At 36.2% G+C, this 24720-nt stretch overlaps 2 protein-coding genes across 2 annotated transcripts; both read right to left on the reverse strand.

Annotated features, from left to right (window-relative positions):
- Positions 1-946: 946 nt before the first annotated feature.
- pdk3a (pyruvate dehydrogenase kinase, isozyme 3a) lies at positions 947-11998 on the reverse strand. The gene is made up of 11 exons (XM_028434170.1): positions 11625-11998; positions 8315-8456; positions 8131-8202; positions 6496-6680; positions 6326-6415; positions 5242-5319; positions 5025-5101; positions 4849-4950; positions 4661-4768; positions 2486-2599; positions 947-1485 (listed from the first exon to the last, which is right to left on the reverse strand). The coding sequence occupies exons 1-11, from the start codon at positions 11725-11727 to the stop codon at positions 1336-1338; spliced, it is 1221 nt and encodes a 406-aa protein (XP_028289971.1). The 5' UTR covers positions 11728-11998; the 3' UTR covers positions 947-1335.
- A 2315-nt stretch (positions 11999-14313) lies between these two features.
- slc51a (solute carrier family 51 member A) lies at positions 14314-24112 on the reverse strand. The gene is made up of 8 exons (XM_028434175.1): positions 23897-24112; positions 21085-21236; positions 18800-18873; positions 18445-18603; positions 15856-15967; positions 15630-15776; positions 15410-15515; positions 14314-14531 (listed from the first exon to the last, which is right to left on the reverse strand). The coding sequence occupies exons 1-8, from the start codon at positions 24003-24005 to the stop codon at positions 14377-14379; spliced, it is 1014 nt and encodes a 337-aa protein (XP_028289976.1). The 5' UTR covers positions 24006-24112; the 3' UTR covers positions 14314-14376.
- Positions 24113-24720: the final 608 nt, after the last annotated feature.

Raw genomic sequence — 24720 nt, forward strand, 5'->3', positions numbered from 1 at the left:
GAATGTGGTTAAATTGGGAAAAAACAGCATGAAATATAGTGAAAAGAGGTTAAAAGTGACAATAATGGGTCAACATGTGTGACATTAGGTGGAAAAGTGGTGAGAAAGGGGCCAAGGGTTATAAGTGGCAAAAAAAAGTCTTGAAAGTGGAAAAAATGTGCAAAAAAGTGGCAGAAATGGGAAAAGGACCAAAAACATGGTAGGAAAAGTTATGAAAATAGATTAACCTACAGCTAGTTTGGTGTAGTTGCAGAAAAATAGTACAAAATAAGCAAAGATTTGCTCAAAGTGTTCAGAAAATATTCTTAGTTTCTTGAAGGCATCTGGGGACCTCCTCACAGTGTCTCACGGCCCCAAATGGGGTACTGACCCCAAGGTTGAGAACCCCTGCCTTAGGCCACACTTTCTCCTGCCTTAAACTCACATGAAATCCTAAAGTTCCAACATAGAACTGTCAATAAATGTACAAATAATGCCTTTAAAAACAATCATCTGAGACAATAAAATAATGTGTTTTTTGTTCTTTTTTAAAAATATTTAACATAACACTTTCTGTGTTTTACCCCAAATTTCTTTCTCCTAGGATAACGACACTGAAGCATAGATATAGAAAAGCTTTGGGGATTAGTTACACATGGGATCATTGTTTTTCCAGCCCGGATGGTGTGACAGACAGTGTCACGCAGCATTCCTTGTTAGTGCAACAGTTTTTCCTTTAAGGATTCCCTTGACTTGTCATGCTTATGTGGGTTCAAGCTGCTGCAAAAACAATGCTGACATAAAGGTTTTTTACAGGAAAAAACAACCGTCCTTTGGTTAGGGTAGAGGGACAGGAGCTGAATAGTAGTAGTAGTAGATTGATCAAAAAATTCATTGAGGTAAAAATTACGGCAGGTTTTTTGTTTTGTTTTGAGGTTTCCAGATGTAAGGCGCTTTCTTTTCCCTCTTAAAATAAAATGGCATCCTTTATTATTCTTCTAAAATAAACCACAGACACTACTGACACACTGGCCTAGTTGTGCATTTGAAGGAAAAGTGTCTCTTGATCTGAAAAGAAGGAAATGAAACACCCCTCCTGCTGATTTTCACAGAGGAAGAGGTAAAACCATGTGCGTCAGCAAAGATGAAAAGATGAGGCAGGCCAAAGTGCATCGGGTCCGTCAAAATAAGAGTTAATCATAAATAAAGGTTGGCCTACACAGGTTTAAGTCACTGACACTGCTACGGTCCAAGCTACATCGATGACATGTATAGAGATTTCATTTTTGGTCACATGGTACAGCAAATCCCTCCGAGTCTGACCTGAAACCAAACTTCAGTCCAATGCTAGCAGAGTTATCTGTTAGCTTTATAATTAGACTTGCTGGCGTCACGTGGCTCTTTGCTGGGGTTGCTCCAGTCGTCCGCCTCAGGGCTGGTTTTGTAGTGACGCCATGCAGACTTGTTGAAGACGGGCAGACGCTCAAAGGACTCGCTGGATAAAGCCTGAAAATAAAGGAAAAAGGGATGAAACTCAAGGTTCTCACCATAGGTGGAGTTTGCGATTGTTGCCAGAAGGCGCAAAAGAAAAAAATAGAATTAAATATATAGACCGTCTCGAGATTTGTGCCAACCACAATGTGTGTAACATATACAATAATGCCAAAATTATTAGTAACATAATAGATAATGTTGACGACAAAAAAATTGCATCGATGTGTCGGTTAATGTTGTAAATTCATGATAAAATCAGGTCGGCAGCAACTTTCTACTGCAGTACCATACATGAACTGCTGGACGCAGTGTCGCTTTAAACTCAAAAGTTAGTGGATGAATTGGTGAAGGGTCATGATGAATAGATTTAGAGAGTTACTCATGCTTGATTTAGGTCATCCACTAATAAATACTCAGACACTGAATAGACAAGAAATACAATTTTATTCAAAAGACTGATTCGAAGATTTAAATTAGGTTTTATGTGAGACCTGTAGTATTATTGGGACTGTTATGAATATGTATTAAATAGACGGCGCGGCTGACGCATTTGTTTCTTGGTTATGCAGATTAAAAAGAGTTTAAACAACACATTCATGAATGGAAGTCCATTTTGTATCCAAAGGTTCAACAAATATTACAACGAAACTGATTAAAAAAGGAAAAAGAAAATAGAAAGAGCCCCTTACGCTGGTTGAAACACAGCAAAGGGGGTGTCATCACAGCGTAGGGGATCAAAATCACAGTGTAGAGGATCAAAATCACAGCGTAGGGGGTCAAAATCACAGTGTAGAGGATCAAAATCACAGCGTAGGGGGTCAAAATCACAGCGTAGGGGGTCAAAATCACAGCATAGGGGATCAAAATCACACCGTTGATGATAAAAATCACAGCATAGGGGCCCCTACGCTCCGCAGCGCTGGTGAGAACCCTGAAACTAAATCTATGTCATGCATGCTTGGAAAATTCCTACCATTTGTTTCAAACGTGATAACTGTGATAATGCCTTTACCTTCAGATAGATGACAGCGGCCGTGCCCACTCCCTCCATGGAGTAAAGTTTCAGATCCCCCTGGAAGTATCGGGCATAGAGTCTGGAAATAGGCAAACCATAGCCAAAGCCAGCCTGTGGGAAAAAAACATGGCGCTTTAACCAGGGATGTGAATATTTGGGTGTCTCACGATTCTATTCAAAATCGATTCTCATTTTAACCGATTCTCGATTAAAAAACTGATACAATGCATAGTGTGTTAAGCCAAATGATGGCATCAAAACCATACAGTTTGTATAAGATGATTTTAAATAAACTGATTCCAATGATGTAATCACACAAAGGCAAAATGAAAACAAAAGGCAACATTTATTCATGCTAAACAAAAACACACTCCTTGTGCCGTCTATGTAATACATTGTAAGTTGGGGTCGCTGTTGTTTCCTGTTGGGATCGTGACAGACTGTAAAGTCCTACTGGTCTCTATTAATTAAGTTGTAGTATTTTTGGCTTGAAAAAACATAAACTTGTGAGTATGTTTAACTGTACTGTTTGATAACAATCCTAAGACTATGTTTGTGAAAGTTAAGCATAAACAGTGTGTTATATAAATCACAGTCGATCGAGGCAAATGTTAGCATGAGCATATACATAGGTTTTCCCATAGACGTTAGCATGAAGCTAGCTGACTTTTTGTATAGTGATATTTTCTATTTATGAGAACACTAATAAGTATTTGTATGTTCAGTTTACAGTGTTTCCTGAGTAAAGACTCTAAGCGGAACTACTGAATAAAAAAATGATTCCGATTTTTTAAGTTTATGAATCGATTCAGAATTGTGGATGATTAGAATCTCGATTCTGATATGAATCGATTTTTCCCCCCAACAACTATGGTGCTAAAGCTATTACTTATTTATGTATTTATGTCTGTCTCATACCTTATCTTATCCCACACTTCCCTGCTGGTTGTAATGCTTAACCTTGTATGTAACAAATAAAAAACCTCTTATCAGCCCAGCTAATCCACCTTTAGTGTCTCCCTCCTATTAAAACCATAAATCTACACTCTAGGGCTAAAGTTTTCTCTTATCTAAACAGAAAACCCTAGGGAAACCACAGGAAGTTGGTGGATGTGAGCATGTGCCAGTTTTATCAATTTATCAAATAAGCAAATTTCAAAATAAAAGTCAAAAGAGTAAAAGCTGTGCATATCTGATTGGCTCACTAACCATGACGTCCCGCTCCCTCGCACTAACCTCCCTAAAACCTCTTCTTTCTGCTGAATACATCATCACTAACCTTCACTGTTGGCCCCGCCCCTCCAATAAAAGATGGGAGGAGGGACTGGTTTTGTCTGCTCACAGCCCTCAGACAGCATTGATTGACAGCTCCATGTGGATCTGTGCAACACTGTGGGGACGGAACTGCTGTGACTGGGCGTGTCTTAACTAATCTAGTAGCCCTGCCCATAATCAAGGCATTTTTTTAAATTTCCCCCTCGTGGCAGATGAGCAAAAACCTGGGGGCAAACTTTAGGGATGGGTAAAAGTACACACGGTTCTGGAGATAAATGTAATTAAAAGCAACTAAGTTCTGATAGCACCGAACAGAAACTCGGTTCTTTTGGTCGAAAAGAGGTGGAGGTGTCACTGCAGAGCCCTGTCACGTTTTTTTAATTTGTGCATTAAGAAAAAAATATGCATATTTGTAGTTGAGGGTTTTCATGAAACAAATGTTACAATATACAATACAAACAGTCTTATTTATTCAAGTTTGTTTTGTTGTTATTATTATTATACTGAGGAATAAATATGGTAAATTGGAATATTTTGAAATTTCATTATTTATCATTTGTTTCCACACAAAATACCAAAAATTGGTATTGTTGAGTACCGATACCAGTTCACCGGTACCGAGTATCGGTTCAAATGTGAAAGGTACCAATCCCTAGTGTACTTGCACTTTAATGGAAATAACTAATGCATTTTAGTCCTAGTTTTAGTCATCCTGCCTATGTTGCATCTTTATTCTTGATCAGATCCCATTTTAAGACTCTTAGTATCACCTTTGCAGGGGCCTGTGTTTCTGAGTCAGTGTGGGAAGCACTGAGGAGGAGCTCTAAACAGTGTGGCCCCTCCTCCTCATAGGGGTAAAGTGAGTGGTGTGTATTGTGTGTGTGTGAGTGTGCGTACCAGTGGAACGGCCCCTTGTTCCAGGGTTGGTGTCGGGGCAGTTGAATACATGTAGTTAAAAAGTCGGTCAATCTTTCTGAGGGCAACTCCTCCTCCTCTGTCACTGATCTGTGAGTGGAATAAAAAACTAAAAGTGAAAACACAGGGGAGTAGATCTACTAAAAAGCCACAAACGAGTTAAAGTTCACCTTTATGGAGAGATCCTCATTACCCAGAGTAACTTTAGCCTTAACTGGAGGAAGACCCCGGTTACTGTTTTCATGAAGCTCCACCGTGGCCCTCATTGAGTTCTGTAAAACACCAACAGACTCCATGATATGATGTCAGCAATGACACTGGGCTCAGTGGGAGGAGCCACGCTCACCTTGAAGAGCTCAAACAGCATGTGGAACAGATGAGAGGGAACGTAGACGGCCTGGATGGGCTTCCCAGGGGCCTCCGCTGAGCAGGAGAACATTAAAGTAACAAACATCTACTTATTATGATTCATAGAGCTATAGGAGATGTAAACAGAAGAATACTGGGCTCCCAGTTTCTTAACAGTCAGAGTAATGGGACAGATTAATGTGGTGTTTTCTTACAGTTAAACTCCTCGATCTTGAGCTCTGGAGCAGCCATGTAGTATTTCTCACACAGCATCTTAGCAGTGTCGTAGGCATCTGATGTTAGAGGCAAAAACAAGACGAAGCAACGTGAGAACAGTGCTGACGTAGCCATGTTGGTTCACTGAGAGTGCAGCTCCGTTATTTGTTTAATAAAGCTATCACTGTGTGAACAAGACTCTCAGTAAAAAAGAAAAAAGAGCAGCTGGGTCTGATTTTTACGTCTCTGCTGAAACTGCTGCTAACCCTGTTTTACAAAGGGTCATAAAAGCTCCTCCCCCCACCCCCCACCCAAAAACTTGTTGTATCTTAACAAACAAGGTGTTAGTGTACCCCAGTGGTTCCCAAACAGGGGGGCGTTGACCTTGAACCTTTGCACTTTAATAATAAAGAGCTTTTGTTACTGTTCTAAAATATGTGATTGCAAATTTTGTTATTTTTCACGAGATTTGAAGAATAGTCAAAAAAATGTTTTACAAGATTTAAAGAATAGTCCAATTTTTGTTTTATTATGAGATTTGAAAAATAGTCAACATTTCTGTTTTAAATTATTGTTTGTTTAATAGTTCAATTTTCTTTAAATTTTTTTTCGAGATTTGAAGATAAGTCCTATTTTTTATTTTATGAATTTTTACGCAGTTTGAAGAAGAATATTCCAAATTTGTACTTTAATTTATTTTTATAAGATTTGAAAAGTAGTCTTTTCTTACGAGAGTTGTGTGTGTGTGTGTGTGTGTGGGGGGGGGGGTCTGAGAGTTTTTGTCATTCTTCAAAAGTTTGTGAACCACTGTTCTACTCTAACCATGAGGTTTAATGTGGTTGTTTTTTTAAAAAAATGTACATTTCAGAGTAAATTAGGTGATCCTTGACTGCTTTTATCGGTCGTGCTTCTTTAGGTTTAGGACTTTTCCTAGCGCTCCAACTTGAATGCATCTTCACACCTGCAATATATAAATACAGAGTGTGTTTTCTCATAGTCGATTTCTCATCTCCAAGGTTCTCGAGCTATACCGTCCTATCCTTCCTCAAACTCGAACTACATTAATTCAGTCTCAGAACTCACCTCTGACCACGTCAGCCACGTTACAGTTGGGGTCAATGCTGCCGAAGTGCTTGGGATGAGCCGGGTTGGTATCATTACCGAACAGGAGAGCTAAACAAAAGATTCTCGTCAGATTAAACAAATTTAAATATGTTTGAGGTCTGATCTGATGATACAGCTCAAAGACTGACTGTGCTGATTGATTAGCATGCGGAAAGAGATGCGGTTGGTGTAGAATCGATCCAGGAAATACTGAGTGTTGCTGCTGGTGAACGGGTCGAAGCCAAACTTCTCTTTATACTCGATGACTCCCTGGGCCATGGTGGGAACCACGTCATTGTGCCGGTTACGGATCTCGATCAGCAGCTCTAGAAAACTAAAGAAAACAATGAAATAAAGCAAACAAAGTGGCAGGTGATCAGGCTGAAAGTTAGCATAGCATCCTCACAGCAGGAGCGCTCTGTTGGGTTTTAGTACCCACAGTGGGGAGGTTTATTTTTCTACAGAGAATGAAGCACATTTAACTTTTGTCCAACTTGTATCTGCTGGGTTTTTTTCTTCCAGAACAATTTAACATTTACTTTTAAAGAAAACTGAATGATTGTGCTGTTTGTTCTGTAAACAAAGGTGTGTTTATCAGTCACATGCTGGAGTTAATCAGATGGATGTTGTCATATTATAAATACAGTAACAGCTGCACAGTCAACAATGATCTGTGTGTAATAAAGGAGTGGAGACAAAGGAAGAGACATGATTAATAAAGCCAGGTTATAACAGCTGGATTAATAATAAACAGCATATGGTCTTATTATTATTAACATAAAATCTCCATGAACACGTACTCTCATATGTTTAGGTTTCTTTTACTCAGACAACATTTTTTAAGAAAATTTACTTTGAACTCCTGAAATGTTTCAACTGTCAACTGTCTGTCTTCCTCAGATTTATCTGCTGAGATTTACTTTGATCTCCTGACATGTTTACTGTCAACTGCCAGTCTTCCTCACAGGCGTCTGCTGAAATTTACTTTGATCTCCCGACATGTTTCGACTGTTGACAGTCCGTCTTCCTCAGACGTCTGTTAAAATTTACTTTGATCTCCCGACATGTGTCGACTGTTGACAGTCCGTCTTCCTCAGACGTCTGTTAAAATTTACTTTGATCCCCTGACATGTTCTGACTGTCTGCTGCCAGTCTTCCTAAGAGGCTTCTGCTAAAATTTACTTTGACCTACCGTCATATTTCAACTGACAGCATTTCTCAGAGGCATCTGCAAAAATTAATTTGATCTCCTGAAATTTTTTGACTGCCAACTGCCAGTCTTCCTCAGAAACTTCTGCTGAAAATTTACTTTGAGATCCTGACATTTTTCGACTGTCAACTGCCATTCTTCTTCAGACAGAGGCGTCTGCTGAAATTCACTTTGATCTCCTGACAACTGCCAGTCTTCCTCACGGGCGTCAGCCGAAATTTACTTTGATCTCCCGAGATTCTTCGACTGCCAGTCTTCCTCAGAGGTGTCTGCTGAAATTTACTTTGATACCCTAACCCAGTCTTCCTCAGAGGCGTCTACTGTTCGCTTTGATGTTTCCTTATGAGTTCTTTCTGGGATTCTGTCCCAATTATTGTGGCATTGTCCAGGGGGCGTGGCCAGCCTGACAGAACTGTCAAGTTGGCCACGCACAGAAAGAAGTTGACAGTCAAAATATGTCAGTAGATCAAAGTACATTTAAAGTAAAAAAAAAAAAGTTGTGTGAATAAATCAAACCATAACATATTATTTTAAAAAAAAAGAGAAAATGAACTTGCTGTAATGATTCACATACTCATTCAGAGCATGAGGATCCTCTGGCTTCCTGTTCTCATAATCCAGTAGTTCTACAAAGCTCTGCATGTACCTACGAGGTAAAAAAAATAAAAAAGTAAAGAGGCTGGAATTTCACTCAAAACACAATATTTAATACAACTGGAGCTACAGATGTTCATGTAGAAGAAGAAGGTGAATTTCACCATTTTTGGACCAGTCTGACAGAGGGCTGACTCAGCAGATTATCTGGTAGCAGGTTAACTTCTCTCATGGTGTTGGCCAGTCGTACAGGAAGCTCCTTACGCAGGAACATGTAGGACGTCTTCTCACAGGCATTATCCCTGCCTGAGTAGAAAATAAATACATTTATTATGGTTGTTTTGTTTTTAAAGCTTAAATATAGAGAATGACCACAGGGGACACACATTAGAAAAATATCTGTTTTGTTCTGTAAGATCTATAATTTATTAAATATCGTAAATAAATACGATGAAAGATACAAAACAGTAAAAAAATTAAATAAAAGGGCGGCAAACACACACGGAAACACCCAACGTGGCAACCCAGACATGGCAACATAGAACAACATTAAGGCTGGATTCACCGGCATCACAATACAATAAGGTAGGGCATTAAATAGAAACAGTCACTGAAAAAAAAATAAATAAAAATTTAAAAAAACTACTAAATATAAGTGGCATGGGATAAAATATTGATGTATTATCAATTTAAATGAAATAAACCAGACAAAAACCTAAAGACATAAAATAGAGGATTTACTGACAGGTCACCCAAAACAATATTTACAAATATTGACTTAATTTTAAGGGAATCGGCCAAAATTTGCATATAACATTTTAGTAGTTCACTAGTATTTTGGACAGCAATGCTTTAAACTTTTCATTTATATTTGATAAAACTACCGCATGTGGAGTTAAACAACACGTTTGTATTGTTTCACGCCGGGTATTGTTCAATGTTTTACAATAAAATAAGATTGGAACATTCAAGGCGACGAATGTCAGTTATAAAAATGAAAAATAAAAATCAGGATTGGTTAGAAAATTGTAATCAGTGCATCCTCTAATACAATAAATAAATAAAGGTAAATATCGAACGTGTAACAAAGAAAATATTAAAAACGAATGTGTTTCAACATGTTGGACGTGTGTTTGATTGATGGTAAAAATGAGTCATTTTATTTTAATTACTGCAGTGCACAGTTTTCCTCCTCCTGTGACTCACATGAAAACTATTAAAGTTCTGCAGTGGAAAGCGAAAAAAAACAAAAAGTGCTCAAGCAGTGGCATGTTTGAATGAACTTGTTGAGCAAATATCATGGTTGTTATGGATGGTTATACATATATGTGGAAAGTCACTGCATTTATACAACAGTGAAGTCCAGAGAGCAGAAAAACGACTGCTGAAATGAGAAAACGTGGTGAAAACACCAGCATCACATCGTAAATACATGATATTTTCTTTGTAGGAAACATTTTCACAGCTGTGAGGACGAATGACATAAGACACATGTCAGTGTTTAATCAGACACGGATTAGGGCCAGGACTCAACTACAGCAGTGCTGACGATTGTCACGACGAGGTCCAATTTAAGGCTGAACGTGATCTTAATTCCATAGTGTATTAATTCTAAAAACTCTCTCCTACCACGCCGGCCACATGCAGCCCTAATTATGGTTCCGACTCCAAAATAAACATACATAATGACTGGAAAAATATGCAAAAGTACCCTAAAAACATAGGAAAAATGGACTTCAACAACTAAAAATGTCTCCAAATAATAAATGACTAAACATAAATAACTGAAAAAAATACAGAAAAGCACAAAAGGACAACCACAAATGTCCTAAAAATGACCAAACATAAATAACAAAAAAATAAACAAAAATTACAAAGGCTACTAAACGATAACCAAAATACACAAAATGACTAAAATAAACATACAATTACAGAATAATACACAAAAAGGCAACAAATCTACACAAATTTACTCCGTAAACGCACAAAAAGACTACAAAAATAACTGAAAAATATACAAAATACAAAAACTATATCAAACGACAACAAAACTAAAGTATATAAAAAAGAATAAATACATACAAAACCACAAAAATAAACAAAATTACTCCATAAACAGGAAAAGCAACAACAAAAACACACAAAAATTTAAAAAAAAAAAATATATATATATATATATATATATATATATATATATATATATATATATATATATATATATATATATATATAAATTGCAACTAAAAATGTGAAAAAAATATACAAAATGACTAAAAAAACATAATTACAGAAAAACACACTAGAGGGATAGCTAAAAATGTCTTAAAAATGACTAAACATCAGCAACTGAAAAATAAACAAAACAACAAAAATACACAAAAACAATATGGGCTACTAAACGACATGTCAAAAATGTACAAAATGACTTTTTAAAAATTAAAAAGTGAGAGAAAAATCCACAAAATTACACAAAAAACATAATTAAAAAATACACAAAAGCACAAAGTGACACAATAGGGCAACACAATAATAAACGAAAGGAAAACATAAATACACAAAACGACAATAAATCTATACAAATGTACTCCGCAAACACATAAGACTACAAATAAATAACTGAAAAATGGACAAAATACAAAAAATGACAGAAATATATATTAAATAACAATGAAAATACAAAAAATGAAAAAAAAAAAAAACAACAACAAAAAAACTGATGTATACCAAGCAAGAATAAATATATACAAAACCCACAAAAATACAACAAAAACACAAAAAATTTAACTAAAAATGTCCAAAATTTCCCTCATTTTGTGACCATTTTTTATTTAATTTGGGCAAACTGTGGAAAAATTTGACGAAATTTGTAGAATTTTGGAAAAATGCAGAGATCGTTCATTAACTTGAGATTAAAAAACATCTGCCATCACTGGTGACAAAAATAAATAAATAAATAAATACTTCATGTCTCTCATGTTGGACTTGACTTTTACTTTGAAATACTGTAAACTTATTTTGTCAGGCATGCTGTGCAATGCATGCTGCACAGGAAAATATATAGATTTATGTTTTTAAAAAAGATGATTAATGTGTTTTCAACAGCTATTTTTGAAAAACAACATTTTGATGGTTGAATTAAAAAAAAAAGTGGGTCGCGATAATGTCACAGAGGCTGAATGAGACTCGATATGTTGTGTAACAGAGCTGTGTGCTGTGCGTGAGGACTCTGTGATGATCTTTATCTAATGTAAACACACACAGTCACACAGGGACACGTTCACCTGCAGATTCATCACATCTAATAACATCACATTTACAGTCAACCAAAGCTGTGACGTCACACCGCAGCTCTTTGATCATTAATAATCAGTCACTTGATGGACGCAACACCAGAATCCTGTGTTTACGCTTACAGATGATGGCATTTCAAAATAAAAGCAAGGGCAAAGGCCCCGGGGATGAACATCCACTCACCGAAATCCAGAAACTGCTTGATGGAGAGCGGAGACGGAGAGAACTTGGAGTAATATTCGATTTTCGGGTTGGAGTATTTCATCAATGCCCGTAGAATCCTCATTTTAACGGTTTTTTAATCGCAGTGCGTGGATTGGAGTCAGTGAAATAATGAGCCATTCATTCCCGGTGAGGGTCGCGGACACTCGGACAGACGTTGCGGGTGAACGGCGGTCGCATTTCCGGTGCCGGTCGTGGACAAAGTGACCCACGGACCGGACTTCATAGGTGTCACACCGACGGGGACCAAACAACACGACCTCGATGCGGCTTCCTGGATCGTCATTTGTGGAACATCAACATCGTCCTCATCATCACCAAGCTCGACGAAATACATCCACTTCCTGTACGTGATTTCAAAATATAGGGGTACACGAGCACATTGCAGGGGGTACTCAGAAAGAATTAATAACAATTCATTTAAAAAACGAATCTGGGAAATGTTCCTAGTCCCTCCTAATCTCGTTTTAGGCTTATTATTATTATTATTATTATTATTATTATTATTATGCATTTTTATTTTTACAAATTCACCACAAACTCACAGTACAATTCCCCAATAAAATACTACATTTTCTTGTACTTTATTGAAAAAAATTATTTTATGCTGACAATAGAAGACAATAATTAGCTATTTGCTTACTGTTGACGTAACCACATAAAAGTTGCATAGTAAACGAAAAAACAAACAAACAAATAAACAAAATAATAACAAATTTACTACGTAAACACACAAGATTACCAATACAAACGATGCTACAGATTTTTATATTCATATCAATGATTTCAATGCTGATTAAATTAATTTATTTAATTATTATTTTTTTTAAAAAGCGTAAATATTTCTTCATCATCCAATAAAATGAGAAGGGGAAGTTTAAATGTATTTTAATTTTTTTATTCTTTTATTTCTTTAGTCAATGTTTTATTTTGAAGTCCAGGTGGGGATGCAAGACCTTCGCCAACGTAGTGACGTCATCGGACGATAAGAGCCCCGATCATTTACGATAATTTAAAAAGAAAAAAGAAAAGCAAAGTGTGGTCATTCATGAAATACACCTAAAAAACATTATAAACCGCTGAAAATTTTAAAAATAAGATTTGCGTTAGGATAGTGTAAGGATATTAAATACCAGTTTGGATGGATTCTGTTGTCGTATATGGTGAATTGGCCCTCGTCAGTTTCCGTAGATTTCACTTTTTTATTAAGATTTTGTAATTTGAGTTTATTTTCAAAATTTCTACTTCAATCTCGACATTTTGACTTTTATTCTTTATTTGCCCCGTATTATTTTCTCCATCAAAATTGCCCCTAATCCTCTTCCGTAGTCTTTGTTAAATAAAGGTTGAATGAAAAAAAATTATTAGAATTTACATTGGGACAAGTAAGGATAGTTTAAAACAAAAAAATCATATATGTCTGCATTTTGCTGATGGTACAACTGTAATAAAACTGATTCAGACTTCAAAGTTCTATATGTGGTGTTTTTTGATTTTTTTAATGGGCTAGCAAGTTTTAAATCCAACAACACAATATTGTATTTTGAATTTATTCATCAGAATTTTGACTTCACTCTCGTGTTTTTTACTTTAATCTCAACTTTATTTTTGATTTTTCTCTAAAATGTTGAGGTATTTGTGGTTAAAACTATTTTTAAACTACTGAAAGCTGCATTTGTTTTCAAATCTTGCAAACAGATCGATCTTAGTGATCGATTTATATTTACAAGTTTGGGTTTTACTGACACCTCGTGGTGATGTTTAGTACTTGCAATGGAGAGAAAAACTGCAAAGCCAGCAGAATATTAGCAAGATACAAGTTCAAATCTGTCAGTGAAACACTAAGAGCAGAGGTCCTCAACTAGTGGGGCGGGAACCCAAACTGCGTTACAAACCTGTTTTCTGTGGGACGTTTGCAAAGGGGGAAAAAAGTTGAGAAAAATGTCAGTGCTTTTATTTTTTAATGATTTATTTGTCACAGCATTACCTACTTCTACCAGTAGGGGGCAGTCATTTTTAAATTTTGTTTAGTTTTTTTCTTTGTTTCTAATCAAATATAACAATTGAAATAAACTTTCTTTTTTTCTTTGAATTTCACTTTTACTTAAAGTTTCTGTACGGAAAAAGATGATTTCGAAAAAATATTTTTTTTACAAAAACATTTCACCATATTTGAGATGAACCTGTGATTATACAATAATCTATGATAATGTAGTAATAATAGCTGCACTATATTATTATGCAGTTTTATGAAGTAGCTACATTACATTCACAGAAATTTATTATAATATATAATATGTATTTTTCTCTTTGGTTGAAAAATGACTCACAAATTAATTATTTGTGATTCTAGGATGCAATCACACTTTTAAACCATTAAAAAATAGAAAAATAATAATAAAATGATTTAATGACAGATTTTTTAAAGCGTTTTGCACTATTCCACCTTTAAACATCGTCTTTGTCATATTTTATTATTGCACCACCTTTGAGTTTTAATATTAAAAAAGAGAATTTTCTTTTCTTTATTAAATTTTATAAATGTTTGCACATGATTCAATGGTCCTTGATAAAAAAAAAATACAAAAAATGAATTCATTCTGAAAAAGAAAATTTAAATTCATCTTTATTAATTTATAAAATCTCCTAATCAAAGTCATGTAAGACAGATAAAAACACCATTCACACACACACACACACACACACACACACTTCATGGGGATTTCTGCATTGAGACCATTTTAGTATTTTCATCATCGTCCATCTGGTCTTCGTCCAACGGTAACGGGTCGTACTGTCTTCTGTAGAGCAGCCGCGTCACCAGAGTGATGATGAACATTTCCAGGATTAAAAGCTGCTGACTCATCACTGTGAGGAGACAACACCAAAAGATGACGATGCAACAAAAAAAATACACACATGTGCACGTATTTGTAATTTAAAAAAAAAAAATGGGTCGTTCCATGTCATTTTTACACTTCCAACTCTGAAATTATTCTACTGAGCAGAAACACAATGAACTAGGGAACATCTGCAAAATGACAAGTAAAACATGAATACAAATATAAAAACAAGGAATATGAAAGTATTTATAAAGTGGTAAATGTAATTGTTTAATAAATTATTTAGAATTTAAAAGGAAAACATCAAAGCTCATTTTAAAGAATTTTTTTTCTTCTTGCTAATGGCGTGTTTTTCTTGTTTTTTGAGAAGCAAAGTATTTTATAATGACATCATGGTTGATACTAATAGTGATGTTGACAGTGTTTTTTTAATGATGGGGGGGTGTTAACAAGTAGAAAGTGTCTATTTGTACGGTTGCCGTATGGAAAACCCCCAGTGCCATTGGTACGGTTACCGAAGTACGCAGCGTCTTAGGGTATAACCCAATATCGCAACAATTTTGAGAGTTAGAGTTAGGGTTAGCTTTAGTGTAAGATTTAGTCTTAGTCACGTGACCTAAACTGTCCAATGAGGGGCGCTGCGTACGAATAGAATGTCGGTATATTGATATGACAACTGTATGGATAGCCACTGCCTCACAAGTAGGTGGCAGTTCACTGTAAATAACATGTTAAAGAAGTGTGACGGACAGCCATCGTGTGGGGGGGCCCCCTTGGTGGCCTCGGGGCCCTAAGGAGCCTCTAAATCCCTTAGTGGTAGGGCTGGTTCTGGATGTCCTGAAAAAGTGTTGAAATGATATGGAATAATGACTCATAGGTAAAGATGGAACGACGTAGACTCACTGTATCCTCTAGCTGGGGACGAGAACGGTGGAACGCAGGCGATGATTCCATTCATGGCCAAGATGTTGATGATGGCGGACTGGAGTTGGCTCAGAATCAGCACCAACTACACACACACACACACACACGCACACACACACACACACACACATGCACGCACCCTGGTCATTAAACATTTCCAAAGAAAAACCAGGTTGTGTCCATGTCTTGAGGGTCTTACCTGGTACATGGCGTACTTAGGGATGATCCTGAGAGTTCGTAGCGTGGTCCTCAGGTGCATGAAGGTGATGGCTACGGGCCACAGGGCGGTGATGGTCAGGATTCCCACAAAGGGATTGATCCATATCGCTGCTCCGGTGATTTCCAGCTGAAACACAGATTTATACGATAGATGATTTAGAAACGTGGGAACGGAGGTCGTTGTCTGCAGGAAGTTTTCCACTCACGTCACTGAGGTCAAAATTCCCGTTGGTCCAGAGGACAATGGAAACGATGGTGAAGAGAGTTTTCAACAGTGCAAACTGGAAACATCCCAGTTTGAGCAGAAAAAGCGATCGTCTAGGGATGGAAACAGGAAGATATTTAATGACATCCGTGTTAGGATGAAGGTCGAGGACATTTACGTCTTTTCCTGAAGGTGTTTTTACCCGTAAACCATTGTTTGTTGTTGTTTAAAAGCAGAGGTGAAAGTAGTCACATTACTGGAGTTAAGTTGCTTTTATAGATACTTGTACTGTTAAATGTAGTTCTAAACCAGTCATTTTACTTGCACTTAAGTTCGTTTTGTTATCCTATAATTATAAGTTTTTTTCAGTAATTTTTTTTACATTTTTGTCTGTCTGTTTATCTAAATCTTTTTTTCCCCATGTTTTTAAGGTCATTTTGCATATTTTTCCATGTGTTTTGTGTTTATTTTGGGGTCGGCACAAAATTATGAATGACAGCCTTTTTATAAAATCAACTACCAAAGAGATTTCTTACGTTTATCAGCCATTTTATTTCAAAATTGAAGGTAAAGTAAATTTGTAGATTGTTTAAATTGTATTTAAAATGTGTTGTAAAATAAATTCAATGTGTGACGCACAGTTTTTGTGGGTCGTGGGCATTTGTTTGAAACGGTGAAGAGGATATAATGAAGTGAGTTCTAACAATTATTGATACATACTATTTATTAAGCACATTATTTTGACGTTGTTAGAAATACATTTTTTTGTAGAATTTTGACTTTTTTTGAATTGCAAGTTTTGTTTAAATAGTCTCAAGAATATCGATTAATATAATCTTCCTCTAAGATGCTCTTTTATTTCACTTTTATTTATTATATTTATTTTTATTTGATTGCTTGAGGAATTGTGGCACAGGAAGTTGAAAGTAACGGATTACAAGTATTAACGTTACTGTAATTGAGTTGCTTTTATGGGTACTTGTACTTTTTTCAGTATATTTCTAAACCAGTCATTTTTCTTGTACTGAAATACATTTTAAAAGAAGTAAAGAAATTAGTTGCGATTCTACACCCAAACTTTACTATGTAAATGATCTTTTTTTGTTTTAAAATTATCATTGTGAAACTATAAAAAAATGAAATGACCAGAAAACAATCAAATACATCACACCATACCCGACCAATCAGAGTAAACGTAATAAAACAGCATTAAATCCCATTTTTTCCTCAGTTTTAGAATTCGTATATGGAGCTATACTTAGAGTCTGATCATTTTTAAAATTATAAATTGAATTCATTGGCGTTATTTTATTCTTCTTAATCACATAGTGAAAGTCCAATCAGAACGTACTTAGTGAGTCTGATCACTGTGAACGTACATGTTGTCCTGTACAGGTTCAATGACCTACAGGATGTTTGTTCAGTCCAAAACACACAAAGGCCACAAGTTTATGCAATTTTTTCCCCCCAGGTAAAAAAAAACCTTCAAATACAGGATTTAAAAATACTAATTCATTTGGGACCAAACTGCATTGAATTATTAAAACACATTTAATATCAAGTTTATCTGTTGGTTCTCATGAGGATAATTTTACCATTTAAAAAAGTTAAATCTAGGCATATAGTGACAGAAAAAAGGCTCCATACCCACTCCAAAAATATTAATACTAATATTTTCATTGATTAGGAAGCATAACAAGGTAACCAATAGATGATAAAGTAATTAAATAAAATATGATATTTTTTAATGTATTTTACAGCTGATTTAAGACATGGGTCAAAGCCAACCTGTTAGCATTAGAGATGCTAACAGAAAGCTAACACAAGAGTAAGGTTATGTTTTATGGAGTCATTATTTATTGTAAATCATTGTAACTGAACTTTAGTATTTGAGAACGTAATTGTAATTGACTTTCAGGGGAAAAATAATAAGTGTAATTTTAATTGTAATTTGGAAAAAAACGCTGGTCATCGTAATCATAATTGAGTTGTAATTGAAAATGGATAATTGAAGTCGTAATTGTCATTTAAAAATGTAATTGACCCCAACTCTGCTAGTAGCTATAGCTAGTTTACCACACTGTAAATCAATGGCTGACGAGATTGTAATTCATAAATAATCCATTAAAGATGAACAGATAGTGAATAATGTTTATTTACATTTTATCTGAAGGCCTATAACTATTTAATATATTGTATTACAATCATAAACTGCTCATAGTAAAACCACAGGGGTCTAACAAATAGCATGTTGTCCTAATACTGTAGTTAATATTTGACTTTTGAGCACCTCAGTTATAAACTGATCATTTAAATTGTTGTATTTTTTGTGTTTTATTGATAAGACAAAAAACAAACCCACTTATTTTAAAAATTCCACTCAAACCACCTACGTTTTGGTCAATTTTTATGTTTTTTCTTGCCTTAAATGTCTCTCTGACTCATTTTCTACCAATAAAGATGACAAAGGGTTTTTTATCAGATATTTTCCTGAATGAATCATTTGTCATGAATGATCCCAGTTTGTGTGAAGGGCAGATGGAGAGAGGAGGAGAAAAGGCCTCATTGTTGATGATAAGGTTTATCTCACCGTGTGATGGCCACGTGTGGGAGGCAAGGGCAGCAGCAGCAACACGGCCCCGTGCTGATCTTCAACTTGTGGCTCCCGGCCCTCCTGAGAAACGCCTCGTCACCGCCGACCTCCTCCAGCATCATGATCAGGAACTTGAACACCACTATGGCAAAGTAGCTGTGTTAACGAGAAAGATTTATCTGAAATGTGGAGAAAAAGCAAAGCCATCAAAGAGCCGAGCACAACGTTCAAAAGTTCTTCTTTATTTCACAATATGAGTCAAAGTCAGCAGGTAAAACAGTTCAAGTTTCCCTGTGAGTTTAAACTACGGGGGGTGGGGTTAAAATGAGGAGAGTGAATGATGGAGTCCTACCAGGCAGAGAACATATCAGTGAACATAGTAGCTCTGGGAACCCACATCCCTAAACATGACATGGCACTGATCATCTGCAACGTGGAGAGAAAGAAAAACGTTTATTATCTTTATATATTGATGGTCTTTGCTAGTATTATTTATTTCATTTTAGTCTTAGTCACTCACTAAATACTGGATTTAGGAAAAGTAAGATTTAAAGGAGCATTGAGCAGGATTTGTGGGTAAAAACCAAAAAGTATGAGCCACACATACAGTATCTCCCTATTGCCTTGAACAGTCTGTGTGATGGATCATCTACTGCAGGGGTGTCAAAACTCATTTTAGTTCAGAGGCCGAACATGAAGCAGTTTATCTTAAGTGGGGCCACATATTTTAGGTTGTAAAATATTTAATTCAAGCATTAATGTGCTCTAGTTTGCACATCTATGTATAAATAAATGATAAAATATATACAGCATTGATAATATCAAAGCAATAAGTGACAGATATCAGTCCCTGCAGGATCTTCACTTTCAATTTCATTGATTTTGTGACCTAGTTTTATGTAATTTGAAAAAAATGGCAGGATTTGAGATTTAAAATGAGAAGAAATGAAAAAGTTTGGAGATCTCTCGCTGAGATATCTACAAATCTATAAGTTGGTAATTTACACAATGATTCATGGTTTCTCTGACTTTTTTGCTTTCTGCTGAGGGCCGAATCGAATGCTCACAGGGGCAAATTTGGCCCCCCGGGCCTTCAGTTTGACATATGTGATCTACTGCAATTCGTGGTCTGAATTCCCCGCCCAGTCCTGTGGACGTCGCACTTTGACGCTCCCACGCCGGCTTGGCTAATGGCTATAGTTACTCTAACGGCCGTCGTGTCACTAGTGAGTCTTATTTCTTGATCCTACTTTATGCTCCTTTAAGTCTTTTAGGGTGCGTTCACACCAACAGATCCTAGAGCGGTTGAAACGCTCTAGGTTTTGTTTGCTTTGATAGTCCTCCTCGTTTGGTCGGTGTAAACACGCTAATAAAGTCTATAGTGGATCAAACAGGAGAATTCTAGAGCGATTGTTTTTGTCGGTCTTGGAACGTTTCCAATCGAAGTCGAACACAGGAATTATTGGCGATGAAAACAAGCTAACCGGTTGAGGGGTCGTTACTGGAGTAGAGAAACATTAACGTCTCTCATCGATGGGTCAAAGCCAGAACTGTAGAGTTCTCAGGAACTTCTTTGTTTGTTCTTTTCCAACATTCAACAATAGAGCTGCAACAAGTTGCCGTACTTGTAGTTTTAAAGCTCCGTTTTGCGCCGGCGACAGTTATTGACCATGTGCTTAACGTCATCGCCGACACTTCCTGTGTTTGATCCGTTTTAAGAGCGGTCGTCTTAGCGGTTTTCCTAATCGCTCTAGAATTTGATTGAAAACGCTCTGAGACAGAAACAATCGCTCTAAAATGATCCTGTTTGATCTGCTCTAGACTTTGTTTGCGTGTTCACACCGACCAAACGAAGAGGACTATCAGAGCAAACGGATCCTAGAGCATTTTAACCACTCTAAGGTCCGTTGGTGTGAACGCACCCTAAGATTGGTTTTGGTTTAGTTAAAACTTAAATCAGTTTTAGTCTCATTTTAGTCTTTTTAACTAATTTGACAGTTTTGTTATAGTGACCAATAGATTGTAATAAAAATGGAAACACTTTACTTGAAGTTTATTACATAAAGGCTGACATTACGCTGTCATTATTATGACATGACACCCATCATTAGCATGAATAAGGTGTCATTAAAGCTGTCATTAGGTTTCGTTCGTTACCCTAACCTCGAACCATAACCCTACCAAACCCCACTAGATCCCTCCACCTAACGTACAAAATGCCAACATAGCTCCAAAGGTGTCATAACTTAGCAAACAATACTTAATGACAGCCTTATTCATGCTAATGACAGATAAATACAGCATAAAGTCAGCCTTATATATAAAACTTCAAGTGTTATCAGAAAAACTTAATTGCAAGCATATCTTAACTATGTGATTAGTCATTTAAACTAAGAATGTGACATTTTATTCTACTTTATTTAAACAAAGATCTAAAAACCTGAAAGAATAAAGCTCCAATCCTTAAAATTTGAGGATGGTTGTAAACTAGATTGGGAAACCGGCGTTATTTATTTTCGTTATGTTTTTATTCGACAGAGGTTTTGTTTCAATTTTTATTGTCAGTACTTCTCAAAATCTACGTTCTCGTCATCAAAAAAAGTGATCAAAGTGAACAGAGATCTTTGTTGTTCTTACCGGGGCTGCACCATTCACCCAGATGATTACGCTCTTCTTGTTTGACGGTACTTTCCTATAGATGTAGCTACATTCCTCTATAAACACCAACACTGAAATCACTGCCATGACGGAGAGTGTGGAGTACAAGACGATGCCAAACATGTCCAACTCTGAAAGAAACGGGATAACGCAACAGTTTCAAAAGTTCAGAATGATTCCTCAGTTGTGACATAAGTTGCTCTACACAGTTTCTCTGTGTTTGTGATTTGTCTGACGTTGCAATCTCCACATGTCACTAAATCGTGCACGTATTCTGTCTGAAATCCCCCTTCTTAAGTAAACGTGCTCATATCCAGCTTCGTAGTACAGGCCCAAGGTGACAAGACACAAAAAACAACACAAATTGACTCCAAAGATGCACAAAAAGCAAACAAAATGACAAAGATATACACAAAACAGAGCAAAACACATGAAATTACTAAATATGCACAAAAAAAAAAACACATCTGAAAATTACAGAAAAATAAACAAAACAAAAACAGCAACATACAAAATTAAAACACAAAAGTTGACGAAACACACAAAGCCTTTGTTCTTTTAGGTAACGTGGAGAAATCAGGATTTACTTATCAAGCTCCATAGTACAGGGCCTAGAAGTCCGTTTTCAAATGAAATCCTGATGAGACCCAAAACAACAACATGACTGTTTGTCTTTTGGAATCATGTTGAAACCATTGAAAATGTTGGTAAGTGGATTAAGGAATTAGGGAACTTCACATTCGTCATAAAATAAAGCAGAACGTCCACCCTCCAGCCATCCCATACCTAAACGTTTAGCTCCAAAAAACAAAGACAGTTAACCAAAGACAGACTGAGCGTAACACAGTTTAAAGGACCCATTCCATCACTTTTTACAGGATCTGACCTTCAGCAGTCAGAAAAACTCAGCACTACTAAAAAGTGAATACGTGAAATACGTGAAAAATTCAATATGTCGTCATCTCTGGTTGTGTTTGAGCTCTGAAAACACATATGAACCCGTATCTACAGTATTTTAGGAGAAATTAAAGTGACGACAAGAAGAAAAAAAAGAACAAACATGTTGCATGCATTAGTGCCTCAACTTAATTTAACCCCAAAAACAAACAGGGTGAGGGTCTTTTTCCAAGTCACAATAAGCTTTTTTGACTCGTTTCTAAAATAGCAGATTGTCATTAAATGTTATTATTCTTTCAGAGAATACCATGACTTTATTATCAGAATGACAAGGTAATACATCATTAATCATTCATATTCTGTAAGCATTTGTCCTGTTTTTGTTTACTTAATTATTCATTTACAGAAACCTCCCCCAAAAAAGCCTATTGTACAAAAGCTTGGATCATTTATATATAAATATACAAACTCAGGTACAGAACACACATTCCTGAATTCAAACAGTATCGACATTGTTTTATTAAGGTATTTTAGTGGTTTTTAAGACAAGAAAAGGCACTTTTCATTCAGAATTTTAATCTATTGTCGAGGAAATGGGCAAAAAAATGATAGAATACAAAAGTTTAAATTGTGTTTAAATGTCTATTTGGTTTCGAAAAAATCTGGTTACAGTGCCATCCTTTAAAAAAAAGATTTATTGTGGTCAATATTAAGTATTAATACACTTAATATTAAACACGTTTACTATGAGACACTTTTGGTTGGTGGAGAAGTCAGTGTGGAATGGATCATCCAACATGATTCTAAACTCATGTTAGTTTAAGGGCACACGTACAGTATGATACGAGCCAGTTTGACCTTAAAATCCACGTTTTTATGAAGGAAAAACCACAAATGAAACTTTGCAACTACTTTCCTGAAAATACGCCAGAATTCTGAGAGACAATTTTAACATTGTTTATCATTATTAGTTTACTTTGCACTTTTACGTATACGTAAAATACAAAATATGTAAGAAACCAACAATATCCAAGCAATAAGTGACAGATATCAGTCCCAACAGGATCTTCACTTTAAATATCCTAGATTTTGTGACCAATATCTATTTAAATAATGGAAAGATTGTCGTAATTAAAGGAAAATGTAAGAAATTTGAGTTTTTTCAGCTGTCTAACATTAAAAATGGCCACCGGAAAAAACTGTGAAGCCCTGCAAATATTGTTGAGTTTCATTTACACAAATGTTCATGTTTTCTGTCATTTTTATTTTCTCCTGTGGGTCAAATTGGATGCTTCAATGGGCCAGATTTGGCCCCCGGGGCCATGAGTTTGACATGTGCTTTAACCTGTTAATATGTTTCACGTTTCTTCAACTTTTCGAGCTTATTTCAACTTTTAATGCTTTTCCAACATGCTTTGGACTATATCTATGTTTTTCCAACTCTTTTCATCATATCTTCTGTTCTGTATTATTATTTCATAAAAGGTTCACTTGAATTTTCTTCAACAAATGCATTTTTTTCAAGTCTATTAAAAGGCTCAATCTGGATAAAAACATAGGTACAGTAGGCCTACGTCATGGCTTTATATCTTTTCAGAAAATATTAAATGTAGTTACTGTATTAAGCGTTAAAAGTGATCACAAATCAATGGTTTTGGGTTTGCAACCCAAGTGGAAGCAATAAAGCAACCCTCTGCTTTTCATTGTGGCCTCAGGACTTCCAGGAATCCACCACCAGTCCAACCAAAGCCATCCATCCCCCCCTCTCATCCCCCACCGTTTCACGGCTCTGTTGTTGTGCATAAAAATGCCTCTGAACTCATTAAAATGCCTGCAGATCAGATCCGCTGCTGCTGCGATGGGGAATCGAACCTTGAAGCTTTATTCAACTCACTGAGGATGATGTCCATGGCCACCGGAGGATTATCCCGGCAGCTCGGGTCCACGGTTCGGTTGGATCCGTTGTTCATGTCGACTGAAGTCGGTGAGCTTCCCACGGACATGGTTTGGTTTAGATCCGGACCGGTTTCATCCAGGGGCGCACGGTGCGTAAAAGGCTCAGGGGGCGCACGGTGCGTAAAAGGCACGGGGTGTCCGCGGGCGTGCACACGGCGTGAGTGATTATATGTAGTGTGTGAGGAGGAGACCCTGGACACTTTAATACAGGATCAGGACCCGCCTCCTCCTGCACTGTGGAGCTTTCACTAGAAAGTGCCTCAAAAACCTGCTGAGTCATGATATTTGATTTAAAAATCATATCAATAACCTTCAGTTTAAATAAGATTATGGTTTTTACTGTTATTGAGCCATAAATTCATCCTGAATGTGATTTATTTGCTGCATTCAGGTACTTATATACGACTTATAATGGCCAAAAAAAGCAGAAAAAGCTCAATATAAATGAGTTTGTTCATAGAACTTTATGATAAAGTTCATGTTAGTCCAACCTAAACATCTGAACTACATGCTGTGAAGAAGCAGAAATAAACCTACCTAAAAAAAAGAAATTAACTGGAACCATCAAGTGAAATCATTGACTTACAGTGTTATTAATGATTGTAAATAATGTGACATAATGGGTAAATTAAACCACAGACCAACCTCATTAAACTTTCATCTTAAACACAACCACAGTTTGTTGCAACTATCTTACATTTTACAGAAATCATTAAAAAAGTAGAATTGTGTATAAAGGTTTATAATCGTCACTATAACAAA

This window comes from Gouania willdenowi, chromosome 20 (assembly GCF_900634775.1).
Source record: "Gouania willdenowi chromosome 20, fGouWil2.1, whole genome shotgun sequence".
Taxonomy (NCBI): Eukaryota; Metazoa; Chordata; class Actinopteri; order Blenniiformes; family Gobiesocidae; genus Gouania; species Gouania willdenowi.